The sequence below is a fragment of the Notolepis coatsorum genome (genome assembly GCF_963971535.1).
Source record: "Notolepis coatsorum genome assembly, chromosome: 7".
NCBI lineage: Eukaryota > Metazoa > Chordata > Actinopteri > Aulopiformes > Paralepididae > Notolepis > Notolepis coatsorum.
In genome coordinates, this window is record NC_140171.1 from 158,638,119 (window position 1) to 158,654,585 (window position 16,467).

At 42.3% G+C, this 16,467-nt stretch overlaps 1 protein-coding gene across 1 annotated transcript in view; it reads left to right on the forward strand.

The window, feature by feature from the left end:
• LOC311232412 (voltage-dependent calcium channel gamma-5 subunit-like) overlaps positions 1–16,467 on the forward strand; it is a gene marked incomplete at both ends in the record, with an annotated part of 90,106 nt that overhangs the window by 29,747 nt on the left and 43,892 nt on the right. Inside the window, one exon of the mRNA XM_084319196.1 lies at positions 10,142–10,228. Coding sequence (XP_084175322.1) covers positions 10,142–10,228 — 87 coding nt within the window. The remainder of the gene's footprint in view (positions 1–10,141; positions 10,229–16,467) is intronic.

Genomic DNA, 16,467 nt, shown 5'->3' on the forward strand with positions numbered 1-16,467 from the left:
GAGGGAACGAGTCAGTGACAGAGCAGTCTTAAACGAGCAGGAGAACAGGGTGTACAATTCTTCGTGTTAACAACACAGTGAGCACAGTTCCAAACACAGCCCAAGTGAATCTCTTCGTGTTAACAACACAGAGAGCACAATTCCAAAAACAGCCCAAGTGAAACTCTTCGTGTTAACAACACAGTGAGCAAAATCCAAACACAGTCCCAGTGAATATCTTCATGTAAACACACAGTGAATATCTTCATGTAAACACACAGTGAATATCTTCATGTAAACACACAGTCCAATTGTGAAATAATATCTTCGGTGTGAGCAAACACACAGTGGATATCCTCATGTAAACACACAGTCCAATTGTGAAATAATATCTTCGGTGTGAGCTAGCACACAGAGGGAGATGGTAGATCCCAAAAATATCATTCCATAAAGGAACAAGCAAAAATAGATAATGGCTGGGTGAGTGACTGTTTGACAAAAAGGTGGTAGTCTTCAGTGTAAGATTACACACGAAAAACGGAATAGGTCAAGAACAGTCAAATAGATAACTCACCCAGACGAGATGCGTAATTGGAACTGGAGCAACAGTGGAGGCGAGCGCGCGCCACGGGAGCAGGTATCCAAGCGAAGGCTTCTAGGAATTCCTGGAGAACAGCACAGAGAAAAAGGCAGCAGCAGCAGCAACGGGGAAAAATATCCAGAGACAAATCAAGGCGACAAAACAAGACGATCCAACAACTTAGGGTGGGGAGAAACGGGGTATAAATAATGAGGGATCGATTGATTGAAAAGCGTGGGGAAGTGAGAGAACCAATCAGCGACGTCTCTGATGACGTCAACGGGGAGAAAGCAGTGACAGCTGGGGAATGTGATTGAAAAGCGTGGGGAAGTGAGAGAACCAATCAGCGACGTCTCTGATGACGTCAACGGGGAGAAACGTGTGAACGAGGGGATAGAACCAATTGACAGAAAATGAATGAAAACATAGCGAGGGTGGTTAAAGGAACAGAACGAGTGAGAGCGCAAGGACAGAAACCTCACAGAGATTTAACAACTCTTTGCTAAAAGATCAAGAGTTTGTATCTTTGATAAATGAGAGAATAACTGAATTTATAAATATTAATCTAAAATCTGTCCCTTCAATACAAATGGTGTGGGAAGCATTCAAAGCAACTTGCAGAGGGTGGATTATTAGCTATTCTACAGCCAGAAAGAAGAAAATGATAATGAAGAAAAACAACTTAATATTAGAACTTAAGGCTGTAGAAACACAACACATGCTTAACCCTGGAAATATACAACTGAAAAATACTATGTTGATTCTTAAGACAGAGTTGCAATCAATTATACATGAGGAGACAGCGTTTGCTCTTTTCAGACTCAGTAGGAAATATTTTGAATCAGGAGATAAAGCCGGTAAGATGCTAGCACTAAGATTAAAACAATTAGAAAATCGCCAATCAATACCATTTATATGTGATAGTACAGGTGCAGTTATTTATGAACAAACAGAAATTAATAAAGCTTTCAGTGATTTTTATAGTAAACTCTATCAGTCAGAAGGATCTAAAAAACAAGAAGACATGGATATATTTTTTAAGGACATATCCTTACCCACATTACAAGAGGTAGAAAGGGAGCATTTAGAGGGTCCTATCAGAGAATCAGAAATCATATCTGCCATGAACCTCCTTTCAACAGGGAAAGCACCAGGGAATGATGGATACACCTTAGAGTTTTACAAACAGTTTCAACACAGGCTAACCCCACTGCTTACACTAGTATTCAATGACATAATAGTTCATCAATCCATGCCTCAGAGTATGTGCCAGGCTACTATCTCTTTGTTACCTAAACCTGATAAAGATCACTCACAAATGGGTAATTATCGTCCCTTAAGTTTATTGAACAGCGATTATAAGCTATTTGCTAAGATCCTGGCCATGCGCATAGAGACAGTCATGCCTTCACTGATCCACCTTGATCAAGTAGGGTTTATTAAAGGCTGCCACGTTTCTAATAATATGAGGAGACTATTTCATGTCATGTCAAAAGCGGGCAACCTACAACAACCAGCGGTAGCTTTATCCTTGGATGCTGAGAAAGCTTTCGACAGAATAGAATGGCACTATCTGTTTTATGTTCTTACCAGATTCGGTTTTGGACCCACGGTCATACATTGGGTGATGGCGCTCTACAACAAACCACTAGCTTCAATTAAAACAAATGGCATTATATCTCAACCGTTTCAGCTATTCAGGTCCACCCGACAGGGTTGTCCGGTTTCTCCATCACTCTTCATCCTCGCCCTCGAACCGCTGGCATGTGCCATACGAGCAGAGGAGAAAATCACGGGCATCAATATTGGGGGGCATGACTTTAAAGCTAATCTGTATGCAGATGATGTACTATTAACACTAACACAACCCTGTCAATCAATCCCACAGGTGATGAAGCTGATTAAAGCATTTGGGGAGTTTTCAGGATATAAGGTGAACTTTAATAAGAGTGAAGCTATTCCTCTGAATAACCTGACCCATCCTTCACATATTGGTTCTTCCCCCTTACAGTGGAGATCACAAGGTATGAGATACCTCGGAATAAACATCCGGACACCTATAGACACGATTTTTGATTCTAATGGTCCACACCTCTTGAAGACAATTAGGGAGGATATTAAGAGATGGACAGTGTTACCCATTTCATTATGGGGTAGAGCAGAGATAATAAAAATGAATATTTTACCTAGAATATCATTTCTAATATCAGCTGTTCCACTCAAATTCCCCTCGTATTGGTTTAAAGAGATAAATAAGCTATTTACAGGTTTCTTATGGAGGGAGAAGACACCTAGAATCAGCTACAAGAAATTGATGAGACCAAGAAATAGCGGTGGACTTAGTATTCCGGATGTTTACTCATACTATCTCTCTTATAATGCCAGATTCCCCTTGTCATGGGGTTACATATGCAAGACCGAAATAGGCAGTTGGAAATGGATTGAGGAGAATATTTTATCAGAACTTAGTAAGACGGTATCCTTGGTATCATTATGGTTTCACCCCAAACCTAACTTTAAAATGGATAACCCGATAATAAGATTTTCATGTGAGATAATCAAACCCCTACAGAAACGGCTAGCCTTCAAAGGGATCTCTTTACCTTCATGCCCCATATGGTCTAACCCCCTGTTAATGGCTGGGGGCAGTACACTAGTAAATACTTCATGGCAGGGTAAAGGAATACATCAACTAGGACAGATTGTGAAGGATGGAGAGACGATACCTTTTAATGAATTGAAAGATCTGTATAATTTAAGAGATAGTGAATTCATGTTGTACTTTCAGTTGAGATCTGTAGTAAGATCAGTATCCATGAAAAATAGAGATATGGGGATACATAAGGATTTGGATGACAGACTAAGAAGGATCGCTTCAGAAAGGAGGTCAGTATCTAAGATCTATAGGTTACTGTCACTTAGCTCATCAGATGGCCTGGCCTCCATTAAACAGCAGTGGGAGAGGGATTTGAAGGTCTCCTTGACTGCTCCACAATGGGAGACTGTTTTAAAAAATACAACAACATCATCAAAATGTGTAAGATATAAAATGATACAATTAAAGGTAGTTCATCGAGCTTATATTACACCATGTAAAATTAAAAAAATTGATCAAGCCATCTCAGATTTGTGCTGGCATGGATGTGGGGAGGTAGGAACACTCATCCACATGTTGTGGCATTGCCCCACAGTGAAGAGTTTTTGGCACAAGGTCATTTTAAGACTATCCTCTATTCTCAGTGTTAAGATACCCTTATGTCCAAAAGTCTGCCTCTTGGGCATAGGGGTAGTTGGTATACAATCAGCACTTACGCAACGCATCATTACACTAGCACATATGTCAGTTAAGCGTACTATCATGATGAACTGGAAGATCCAAAAGCCAAATTGTTTCTGCATGGACACCTGGATGAGGGATTTCATGGACCTATTGACAATGGAACGAGCAGCCTCAACGCTCGCTGAACATGACCATGGAGAGGACGGTCCCTGGATCTATATAAGGACATATTTGGAGAATACTTATGACTGAAAGCAGGAGTGTTTGATCTGCACCCCCCCCCCACCCCCCCCATTTTGTTAGTATGTTTTGTCTGTATTGTACCGTTTGTGAGTTTTGTTTTGTCTGTATTGTACTGTATTGTATTGTTTATTGTTTGTGAGTTTAGTTTTGTCTGTATGGTACTGTATTTATGTTGAGCTGTTTTGTGTTTCAAACTATTAATACAAAAAAAAAAAAAAAAAACAATAAAAATACAGTCCGGGATATACATTCTAAAATATATACATTCTAAAATATACAGCCAAAAATATACAGTAAAATGTACAGTAATAAATGTAGATTTTTTTGTATGTTTAAGTGTATATATAAAGTGTATATATAAAAATAAGAAGTAAAAAGTCCAGGAAGATTACCAGAGTTTGTACTGTCACTCTGTGGTGAGGCAGTGAGGCACAGTGATGCGTTGTATACTCTGATGGTTGTTGGAATTAAGGACTTCCTGTGCTGTTCAGTGTTGCATCTAGGGAGTCTTAGTCTAACACTGAACGTGCTCCTTCTATCAGCCAAGTCTGTGTATAGCATGTGGGAGGGGTTGTCCATGATGGCGTGGAGCTTAGCAAGGCTCTTCCTCTCTGACAGAGGAAGAGTCTAGCTCCACTCCAACCATGTTTATTGTACCTAAATTGTACCTCATCCCATTTCTGCTTTGCACTATATAGTATTGTATATTAGTACATTGCATAGTATATTGTATATTGTATGGTAACTCAGTTACTTCTATTCTGCATCGAACATTGTACATATGTCTATACTGAACACTGTGACCTCTATTTTTACTTCTATTTTACATGCTATACTATTTTATTTCATACTTATCTTGTCTAGCACAGTCTCTGGAGCGTAACAGTAAGAAGCATTTTGTATAAAAGTATTCTGTACTTCTGTATGACGACTATTAAAGAAACTTGAACATGAAACTTACTGGCCTTCCTGACCAGCTTATTTGTCACATATAAGGTACATGTACATTACAGTGAAATGCTTGGTTCTGTATGAGCCCCCTGAAATTGTGCTTCAGACAGTAAAAAAGTAAAAAAAATAAAGACCAAACACTATACAAAAAGGGCGGTCAGGTGGCGTAGCGGAGATTGCGTTCGTCACCAACGCCGGAGAAGCTGGATTCGCCTGTTCGAATCCAGCTCCCGGCGTTGCTATCAGCTTGGCTGGCCGCTCACACTAATACAATTGGCAGTATTAGAGGGTGGGAAAGCTGAAGGGTGGGTCCTGGGCGTTGTGGACAGTGACCCCTACAGTTCGGTCGGGGCGCCTGCTCAGCAAGGGTAGGATCTAGGGAGAGATAGTGCGGCCTCCCACACGCTACACTCTCCCCGGTGAGAATCTGCGCAGCCAGGCTGGCCTGCCGGCAGGCTGCACATGCATCGGAGGAAAGCATGTGACAGTCTCCGGTCTCCCGGACCAACAGTAGGGGAAAAGTGCGCAACAACCAGGAAGGGTGGGATGGGAGAAAAATCGGGAAAAAAGAGGGGAAGAAAGATAATAATAAAAAAAAAAAAAACACTATACAAAATATACAAACTAGTACAAGTACACAATGCAAACAAATGCAAAGATGAGTTAGAGAGGTAGTGCAAATATGTTACTAATAAATAGATACAATATGTGGTGTAGTGTTAAAAAGTGTTTAAAGTGAATGTTAAAGGTGAGTGTTATTCCATACACATGGAATATGTATCGCGATACGATAGAGAGCACACATTGTGAAAACAAAGAACAATTTACTGCCTAATAGAGGCCTTGCACAGAGTGTTTAGAATGCCCATTTCTCCTTGTTAGGGACCAAGCAGTGAGATGAAAACTGAGTTTTTAGGTGCAAAACCATTGCAAACCAAGAATTTGATAACTAGGCCTATAGATGGGTTTCTCGTCCACGTCAGCAAGGAGGCCAAAAGGAACGTAATAATCCTGGTCAGAACAATGGGGCAGACTGTATAGAGGCTACTTTGTAGGACATGACCTTGAGAACATTTGAAACTGTTTGGGGAGAGATTTCACACAGAACAACCAGGAATGAGGAAGATACCAGTTTACCATTGTATCTCTTTGTTCCTGGATTGTAGCCAGCTCTTCATAACAACTCATCAACAATAGTCTTCCGGGATTCTGAAATCGGGGAGGAGATAGCGGGGGGAGCAAATGAATGAATGTGGATGAGAGCCGTGATGTAAGTGATTGCAGCTACGGCTGTGGGGGTGCTGGAGACATGATCGAATAGACTTGTATGCGACTGAATCTCCTGAACACGGCGCGACCCATTCCTAATCGATCAGAACTAAATCGGCCGAGAAAAAGCCCATTTTTAAGCACCTATTCCCCATGCACATGCGCAGATTGCCCACGGATTGTGACGCCACGCACACCCGCCCTGGACTGTTCCATCAGAGGGGGGAGCTTCGGTGGTAGTGTGAGTGGCTACAGACCACTGCACTTAAATATAAACATTAGTCTACCTGGAGACTCAATGAGGTAATTGTAGATGTCGCCATAAGACGCGTCTGGCCATTTAGTGGGATCATTGTTTCATTATCCTGTTCGGCTGAAAGGACACTGGCCACCGAAGCTCGCCCCTCTGATGGAACAGTCCAGGGCGGGTGTGCGTGGCGTACAAGATACCTTGCCATACCAAATGGACACCCCTGCTTGGCAGTAATTTTACTCTCCCGTTCACCATCATGGAGTGCAGCTAGTGCTGCTTCCTCCTCCTGACTGAGCACCCCTCAGTGAGACGTGCTTTGCCTTCTCCTGTGAGCTGACAGCACTGTAGAGCAGCCCACACACAGCACCTCCTCCTGGGGGCTGACAGCACTGTGGAGCAGCCCACACACAGTACCTCCTCCTGGGGCTGACAGCTCTGTAGAGCAGCCCACACACAGTACCTCCTCCTGGGGCTGACAGCTCTGTAGAGCAGCCCACACACAGCACCTCCTCCTGGGGGCTGACAGCACTGTAGAGCAGCCCACACACAGCACCTCCTCCTGGGGGCTGACAGCACTGTGGAGCAGCCCACACACAGTACCTCCTCCTGGGGGCTGACAGCACTGTGGAGCAGCCCACACACAGCACCTCCTCCTGGGGGCTGACAGCACTGTAGAGCAGCCCACACACAGCACCTCCTCCTGGGGGCTGACAGCACTGTGGAGCAGCCCACACACAGCACCTCCTCCTGGGGGCTGACAGCACTGTGGAGCAGCCCACACACAGCACCTCCTCCTGGGGGCTGACAGCACTGTGGAGCAGCCCACACACAGTACCTCCTCCTGGGGGCTGACAGCACTGTAGAGCAGCCCACACACAGTACCTCCTCCTGGGGGCTGACAGCACTGTGGAGCAGCCCACACACAGCACCTCCTCCTGGGGGCTGACAGCACTGTAGAGCAGCCCACACACAGTACCTCCTCCTGGGGGCTGACAGCACTGTGGAGCAGCCCACACACAGCACCTCCTCCTGGGGGCTGACAGCACTGTAGAGCAGCCCACACACAGTACCTCCTCCTGGGGGCTGACAGCACTGTAGAGCAGCCCACACACAGTACAGTACCTCCTCCTGGGGGCTGACAGCACTGTAGAGCAGCCCACACACAGCACCTCCTCCTGGGGGCTGACAGCACTGTAGAGCAGCCCACACACAGTACCTCCTCCTGGGGGCTGACAGCACTGTAGAGCAGCCCACACACAGCACCTCCTCCTGGGCATGGCTGAACACCGCCATTATCTTGTAGCATCCTGGACATTTCCCATCCCTGAAATAAGAGTTAGGACTCTGGACTTCTTGGTTTATCACAATCCCCTTGTTCAGCTCGCTTTCTACTTCCTCCCATTTCAGACCTTTCATATCCAGATGTTCTACTGCTACTTTGACAATTATTTTGATCCATTCAGTTTTACTCTTAATCGTAGCTGTTGCATTTATCACTCCTGCTACAAAGGCCACCAAATTCTTCTTCTCCTCCCACCTCTTCTCTTTATCCTCCTGTATTTACTGATGATTGCTCTTTTTTTTAAACCCCTGTTCCTTATCCTGCTTTTCCTGTCCTGTCACCTTGGCTGCCTCTGCATAGGAGACTTTGCCTTTAACTCTCATCTGTTGAACCACCACCTCTCTTCATCACTTCACATCCCCAATATGCAACACTATGCTCCTTTCCACAGCTACAACACTTTGGTTCCACTCCCTCTCCACACTTTCCATACTCATGTTACCCGCTACATCTTTTTACATATGCTTTTTACAAATTCTTGGCAGTTGAAACATCTCAATGGTTTAGGTACAAACTCCCTAACTCTATATACCAAATATCCCAAGAACACCTCATTTGGAATACCCTCAGTTTCAAACTGAATCAAAGTGGTCTCAGTCTCTTTCTTCTCTGCTCCCCTTTTCATTCTTTCAGCGTTTTTTACACCCGTATTACGTTTGTCTCCCTTAAAGTTTTCCACCCAATTCTCCATAGTAACTTCGAGCACCCACCATCCCTCTTCTCCCCAACTCTTATTACTTTGGAGTAGGGATGTTCGATATTGGCTTTTTTACCGATACCGATATACCGATATTGTCCAACTCTTAATTTCCGATGCCGATATCAACCGATACCGATATATGCAGGGTTTCCTGTCACGTTCCTAGGCCCGGTCCTGGCTGGACTGGGCAGGATGGTAACATTGGGCAGTGCCCTCCACCTAACATTGGGCAGTGCCCTCCACCTAACATTGGCTCTCTGCCTAACAGTAGTCCTCTACCTCCCTCTTGTGGCCAGAGGAGCCCGTTGGTTCAGACACTGTTGCTACACGTCATAACTCACATGCTTACTTTAATTAATGTTATGATTAATGGGATGTCACTGTGTATGTTGTTGTTGTTGAACTTCCCCACCCTGGTGTGATTTGGTTTCCCTGGTTAGTGTTGTTTGGTGTATTGATTATTGGCTAGTGTGTTGTTTTGTTCTGTGCCTGTCTCTCCCCAGCTGGGGGCAATTAGTAATTAGGGTTGTTATTTATGTGTGGGTTGCCCTCACCTGGGTGTGGAGACATTCCTTCCTGTTACCTGTTCCTGTGCTGTCTGTATCAAACGTTGTCTTTGTAGTGTTGCTCTGTCTAAAAGTAAGTGTATATTAGTTTCTATTTTGTCATCTTTTATTTTGTGTGTTATGTCCGTTTCTGGTTAGGTTTGTTTTGTAGTCAGTGTCAGCACGGCTGTGCCTATTGTTATTATCATATGTACTTTTGGAAGTTGCCAAAGTAAACACTTTGAATTGTGACCGTCAACTCCTGCCTCATCTCCCTGCTTATTCTTTCCTGCTGCCTTGGGTTCTACCACCACTTATCGTATCGTATCGTAACAGTTTCCCCCCCCCAAAAAACAGAATAATTTCAGGTAATTAACATTACATATCTCTTGTTGTGTAATTAACACAACATTATGCATACTTTGACAATAAATTAAATAATAATTTGTTCTTACTTGCTTGCCTGGGTAAATAAAGGTTAAATAAATGTAAAAAAAAAAAAAAAAAAAAAAATTGAAAACCGATACCGATCATTTCCGATATCACATTTTTATGCCAATATCGGTAGGCCGATAATATCAGACATCCCTACTTTGGGCGGGACCGGGGAACATAGAACCTCTTTTTTGGGAGCGGGGAACATAGGACCCTTTTTTTTAAAGCGTGGAACATAGAACCCGGGGAACATAGGGATGACCCCAACTCTTGCATCACAGTAGATCACGGCTGGCTGCCATTTTGTGATATTTTACAACTTAAGATTCACTTAAAATTTACTAGAGAAAATAACAATTCTTAAATATAAAATATTAAATAAAATATAAACTTAGACATTGTCTTAACAGACCTTGATTTCTATGGAAAACAGCGTTTTTGGGACCTATATACAGACCGACCACCAGTCTGACTTGTCGATGTTAAAAAAGATGTAGACAGACCGCCTGGCTGCTTCCTAGCTGTAAATGTATAAAGCTTTCTGTTCCTTTCCTTTTCCACCAGGGGAGGAGAAGGGTCGGTGCTTCACCATAGAGTCTGTGATGCCTACCAGCGTCCAGATGACCTCTGACTCCACCATCAGTGTCCTGAGTAAGTGCACTTCTCCACCCTGCCACTGGGGGAAATAGGAGTTCAAGTTTCTCATCTAAGGTATATATACTTTACAGTGAAATGCTTGGTTCTGTATGAGCCCCTGAGAATGTGCTTCATACAGTAAAAAAGTAAGTAAAAGAGGAATAACACTATACAATATACAATATACAATACAATATACAAACTAAAGTACGACCTAAGTACAATCTAAGTACAATGAAGTAAAATGCAGACAATGAAGTACCAACACTTTAAGGCAAGGTGCAAATGAGGTATGAATGTAGTGCAAATCTCTTTAATAAATAGATAAATATAATGTAGTGTTAAAGTGTCTAAAGTGAGTGTTAAGGTGAGTGTTTGTTTAAAGTGAGTGTGTGCGTGTGGATGTGTGTGCAGTGCAGTGAGTGTAGATGGATGATGGGTTGATGGTGTTACATAGAGTCATTGAGCTTTATTCTTTAGCAGAGTTATGTTTATTGGAGTACCTGATGGGATCATTTCAGATAGTATCAGGTAGGTTGCTAACCAGAAAGGTACAGTACACTAAACTCATTCACAAAAGACCTTCTGGTCCACATTGCAGATGTCGCAAACCTCACCCATAATTTCACTGTGGTCCCTGACCCCGGTCTATTTTTAAGGTGATGTTATAAAGTTAACCAATAAACAATGTGAATAACTAACCTCACTCAACAGCCATGACGTGTAAAAACACATATTTTCACCTGCCAGCGCGGACTCTCATTGGCGAGGTGTAACGCATGGGAGGCTCACACTACCCCTGCTACTTCCTGTCTCTGCTGTGCAGGCGTCCCCCAACCGACCTGTAGGAGTCGCTGTCCGCAACGTCCAGATTACCACCCATCGACTTCCACCCGCTAACTCTGCCAAACGAGCCAGTATGACGGCCGGCCCAAGCCGGAGGCAATGCTGAGACCGGGGCTCGATACCGGAGTCTCTTGCATTGGTGACGAGCGCAATCTCTGCTACGCCACCCAGCCGCCTATAAACAATGTGTTTTTAAAGTGTGTTTCACTTTCATGGAACAGTTTCACCTTTTAGCGCATGCATACCGCCATGTGAGATCATGAACAGTCAACCACCAATAAAACAGTCAGAAAGAGTCACATTTCCAACACATGAATCACTGTAACCACCAGGGGTGTAAAAAGTACCCAGAAACTGAATGTATGGGTATACCGTCTCAAAATCGTACTCAAGTAAAAGTCAGAGTGTCTGGCTAAAAACACACTTGAGTAAAAGTCAAAAAGTTTCTACTCTTAAAAAGTACCCTTTTTATTTTTTATTCCGGGGCAATGAAGTGTTCCGTTTCGTCCTCTTCATCACTCGTACTATCGTTTGTGGCCATCTTCTGTAGCTTGTCACTCTGACCGTCTATTCTTCTGATAGCAGGTGTTTAATCAAAGATCCCTGCTTTCTAGTCTCGCACAAGGACCAATCAGCATGGGTATGGGCTGTCACAATCAGCCTCAGCCTCCCTATGGACTCATGAACTTTATGAACAATCGTGCCCTGTTCATAGACAATCCTCTGCTGCCATCTAGCGGGCAACTGCCGCTGCTACTACATGTGTTCACCCTGTGCCTGGGTCTCTGTTTATCTGTATTTATTAGTCTGTTGTCTGTCATCGCTAATCTGCTCCCTGCGTATCTGCTATCTGTGCTGTGCCCCGTTGTCTAGTCTAGTGATGTCTCCCCTGTGTCTGTATCTATTTGTTATTTAGTCCCGTCATGTTTCAGTCCTTAGTGTCTGTGTTCCCAGCTGTCGCTCATTATAATCAACGTCTGTATTTCTGCCTGGGAGCCCTGTGTCTCCCCGGGGCGTCATTGTTTCTGTTCACCCCGTTATCCTGTCGTGCTACTCCATTCGCCTTTGTGAAGCTCCCTTTGTCACTTACCCTGTCGTGTGCTGTTCCTGCCATTCGCGGAATAGTACCCTGTTTCCTATCTAAGTAAGCGTCTGTTAGTATTCCCGTTTGGATGCTCTTTTGTTTCGTCCTCAGTTCGGTTTCTGGTTAGGGTTTTATTTACTGTCTGTGTCGTAGCTCGGCTGCGCCTTTTATGTTCCGTGCTCGTGTTTGTATCGTTGTTACTCCCTGCCAGTAAAGAACCTTGCATTGCTACCTGCGCTTCCCGACTCATCCCTCTGTCTCGCGTTTGAACCCTACTCACCGGTCGCCACCACCACTCACCGTAACATGGGCGGGTTCATTTTCCATTGATGGGAATTTGATTGGCTGTTTTTAAATAAAGTGCGGCTGCAGGATTAATAACGTTAACGTTAGTACGGCCAGAGAAACAAATATACTAATTAAAATTGTTGGACCTGAGAGATTTGTACTTTGTAGGTCTGCATTTTAAATGTAAGGAGTAAAAAGTATGTTTTTTTTCTCTGAAATGTAATTGGGTAAAAGTACAAGTATACAAACCTAATAATACTCGAGTAAAGTACAAATCCCCCAAAACAGTACTTACGTATTGTAACGAAGTACAATTACTCAAGTACTTTACACCCCTGGTAACCACAATTACAATACCTGTATTCAGAGGCTACTGTGAATATGAATCCACTTGTCAACATACTGTTAACCCCTGCGAACATAATACACATTTCTAACAATGTGTTTGTGCTCTGCATCTAGGCACTGTAGCTACACTGTATCTCCTTTCAAATCATAAATAGCTTCGACACTGACTGCCACCCTTAGCTGCGTAATATTAGACAACATTTCAAAGAGCCTCAAGTTCCCATTTAGATCATTGCTGCTCATGTCATGTAAATTCCCTATAGACTCCATGCCGTTGTCTATATTTGTCACAATGTGTGAGAATAATGGATGATAGTGTCACACATTATTGTACAGTTATCCTCAAGAGTGGCAGAAATTGCTCATACAGCAATTCATCACTGAGGAATAGTGTTGAATAGTTGCTTGTGGTAGAAAAATACTGAAATGCACATGACCGTGAATGACCAAAAACGGCATGGGGCCGTCTTCACAAAGCCTTCTGAGGTCAGGAGTTGCTTCTAACTGGCCAATTTAAACGTGACATTGTAGTTTTCATCTCGTATGTCCCTGTGTGGGTTCCTCAACGGTCAAGCATTAATAGTATCCACTCTCTGACCCACTGTCACATTAAACTGCCCTTACACAAAGTGCCATGCCCTTGAGCCACCACTAAGGGAAGAGTGGCTAAATGTTAAGAGATAACATGTTACTGCAGGCTAACAGGTGAAGTGTAGAGATAACATGTTACTGCAGGTGAAGTGTAGAGATAACATGTTACTAACAGGTGAAGTGTAGAGATAACATGTTACTAACAGGTGAAGTGTAGAGATAACATGTTACTGCAGGTGAAGTGTAGAGATAACATGTTACTAACAGGTGAAGTGTAGAGATAACATGTTACTAACAGGTGAAGTGTAGAGATAACATGGTACTAACAGGTGAAGTGTAGAGATAACATGTTACTGCAGGTGAAGTGTAGAGATAACATGTTACTGCAGGTGAAGTGTAGAGATAACATGTTACTAACAGGTGAAGTGTAAAGAGATAACATGTTACTAACAGGTGAAGTGTAGAGATAACATGTTACTAACAGGTGAAGTGTAGAGATAACATGTTACTGCAGGTGAAGTGTAGAGATAACATGTTACTAACAGGTGAAGTGTAGAGATAACATGTTACTGCAGGTGAAGTGTAGAGATAACATGTTACTGCAGGTGAAGTGTAGAGATAACATGTTACTAACAGGTGAAGTGTAGAGATAACATGTTACTAACAGGTGAAGTGTAGAGATAACATGTTACTAACAGGTGAAGTGTAGAGATAACATGTTACTGACAGGTGAAGTGTAGAGATAACATGTTACTAACAGGTGAAGTGTAGAGATAACATGTTACTAACATGTGAAGTGTAGAGATAACATGTTACTAACAGGTGGAGTGTAGAGATAACATGTTACTAACAGGTGAAGTGTAGAGATAACATGTTACTAACAGGTGAAGTGTAGAGATAACATGTTACTAACATGTGAAGTGTAGAGATAACATGTTACTAACAGGTGAAGTGTAGAGATAACATGTTACTAACAGGTGAAGAGTAGAGATAACATGTTACTGCAGGTGAAGTGTAGAGATAACATGTTACTAACAGGTGAAGTGTAGAGATAACATGTTACTGCAGGTGAGGTGTAGAGATAACATGTTACTGCAGGTGAAGTGTAGAGATAACATGTTACTAACAGGTGAAGTGTAGAGATAACATGTTACTAACAGGTGAAGTGTAGAGATAACATGTTACTAACAGGTGAAGTGTAGAGATAACATGTTACTAACAGGTGAAGTGTAGAGATAACATGTTACTGCAGGTGAAGTGTAGAGATAACATGTTACTGCAGGTGAAGTGTAGAGATAACATGTTACTAACAGGTGAAGTGTAGAGATAACATGTTACTAACAGGTGAAGTGTAGAGATAACATGTTACTGCAGGTGAAGTGTAGAGATAACATGTTACTAACAGGTGAAGTGTAGAGATAACATGTTACTAACAGGTGAAGTGTAGAGATAACATGTTACTAACAGGTGAAGTGTAGAGATAACATGGTACTGCAGGTGAAGTGTAGAGAGATAACATGTTACTGCAGGTGAAGTGTAGAGATAACATGTTACTGCAGGTGGAGTGTAGAGATAACATGTTACTGCAGGTGAAGTGTAGAGATAACATGTTACTGCAGGTGAAGTGTAGAGATAACATGTTACTAACAGGTGACGTGTAGAGATAACATGTTACTAACAGGTGAAGTGTAGAGATAACATGTTACTAACAGGTGAAGTGTAGAGATAACATGTTACTAACAGGTGAAGTGTAGAGATAACATGTTACTAACAGGTGAAGTGTAGAGATAACATGTTACTAACAGGTGAAGTGTAGAGATAACATGTTACTGCAGGTGAAGTGTAGAGATAACATGTTACTAACATGTGAAGTGTAGAGATAACATGTTACTAACAGGTGATGTGTAGAGATAAGATGTTACTAACAGGTGAAGTGTAGAGATAACATGTTACTAACAGGTGAAGTGTAGAGATAACATGTTACTAACAGGTGAAGTGTAGAGATAACATGTTACTACAGGTGAAGTGTAGAGATAACATGTTACTGCAGGTGAAGTGTAGAGATAACATGTTACTAACAGGTGAAGTGTAGAGATAACATGTTACTAACAGGTGAAGTGTAGAGATAACATGTTACTGCAGGTGAAGTGTAGAGATAACATGTTACTAACAGGTGAAGTGTAGATATAACATGTTACTAACAGGTGAAGTGTAGAGATAACATGTTACTGCAGGTGAAGTGTAGAGATAACATGTTACTAACAGGTGAAGTGTAGAGATAACATGTTACTAACAGGTGAAGTGTAGAGATAACATGTTACTGCAGGTGAAGTGTAGAGATAACATGTTACTAACAGGTGAAGTGTAGAGATAACATGTTACTGCATGTGAAGTGTAGAGATAACATGTTACTAACAGGTGAAGTGTAGAGATAACATGTTACTAACAGGTGAAGTGTAGAGATAACATGTTACTAACAGGTGAAGTGTAGAGATAACATGTTACTAACAGGTGAAGTGTAGAGATAACATGTTACTAACAGGTGAAGTGTAGAGATAACATGTTACTGCAGGTGAAGTGTAGAGATAACATGTTACTGCAGGTGAAGTGTAGAGAGATAACATGTTACTGCAGGTGAAGTGTAGAGATAACATGTTACTAACAGGTGAAGTGTAGAGATAACATGTAGCTGCAAGTGAAGTGTAGAGATAACATGTTACTGCAGGTGAAGTATAGAGAGATAACATGTTACTGCAGGTGAAGTGTAGAGATAACATGTTACTAACAGGTGAAGTGTAGAGATAACATGTTACTAACAGGTGAAGTGTAGAGATAACATGTTACTGCAGGTGAAGTGTAGAGATAACATGTTACTAACAGGTGAAGTGTAGAGATAACATGTTACTAACAGGTGAAGTGTAGAGATAACATGTTACTGCAGGTGAAGTGTAGAGATAACATGTTACTAACAGGTGAAGTGTAGAGATAACATGTTACGAACAGGTGAAGTGTAGAGATAACATGTTACTAACAGGTGAAGTGTAGAGATAACATGTTACTAACAGGTGAAGTGTAGAGATAACATGTTACTAACAGG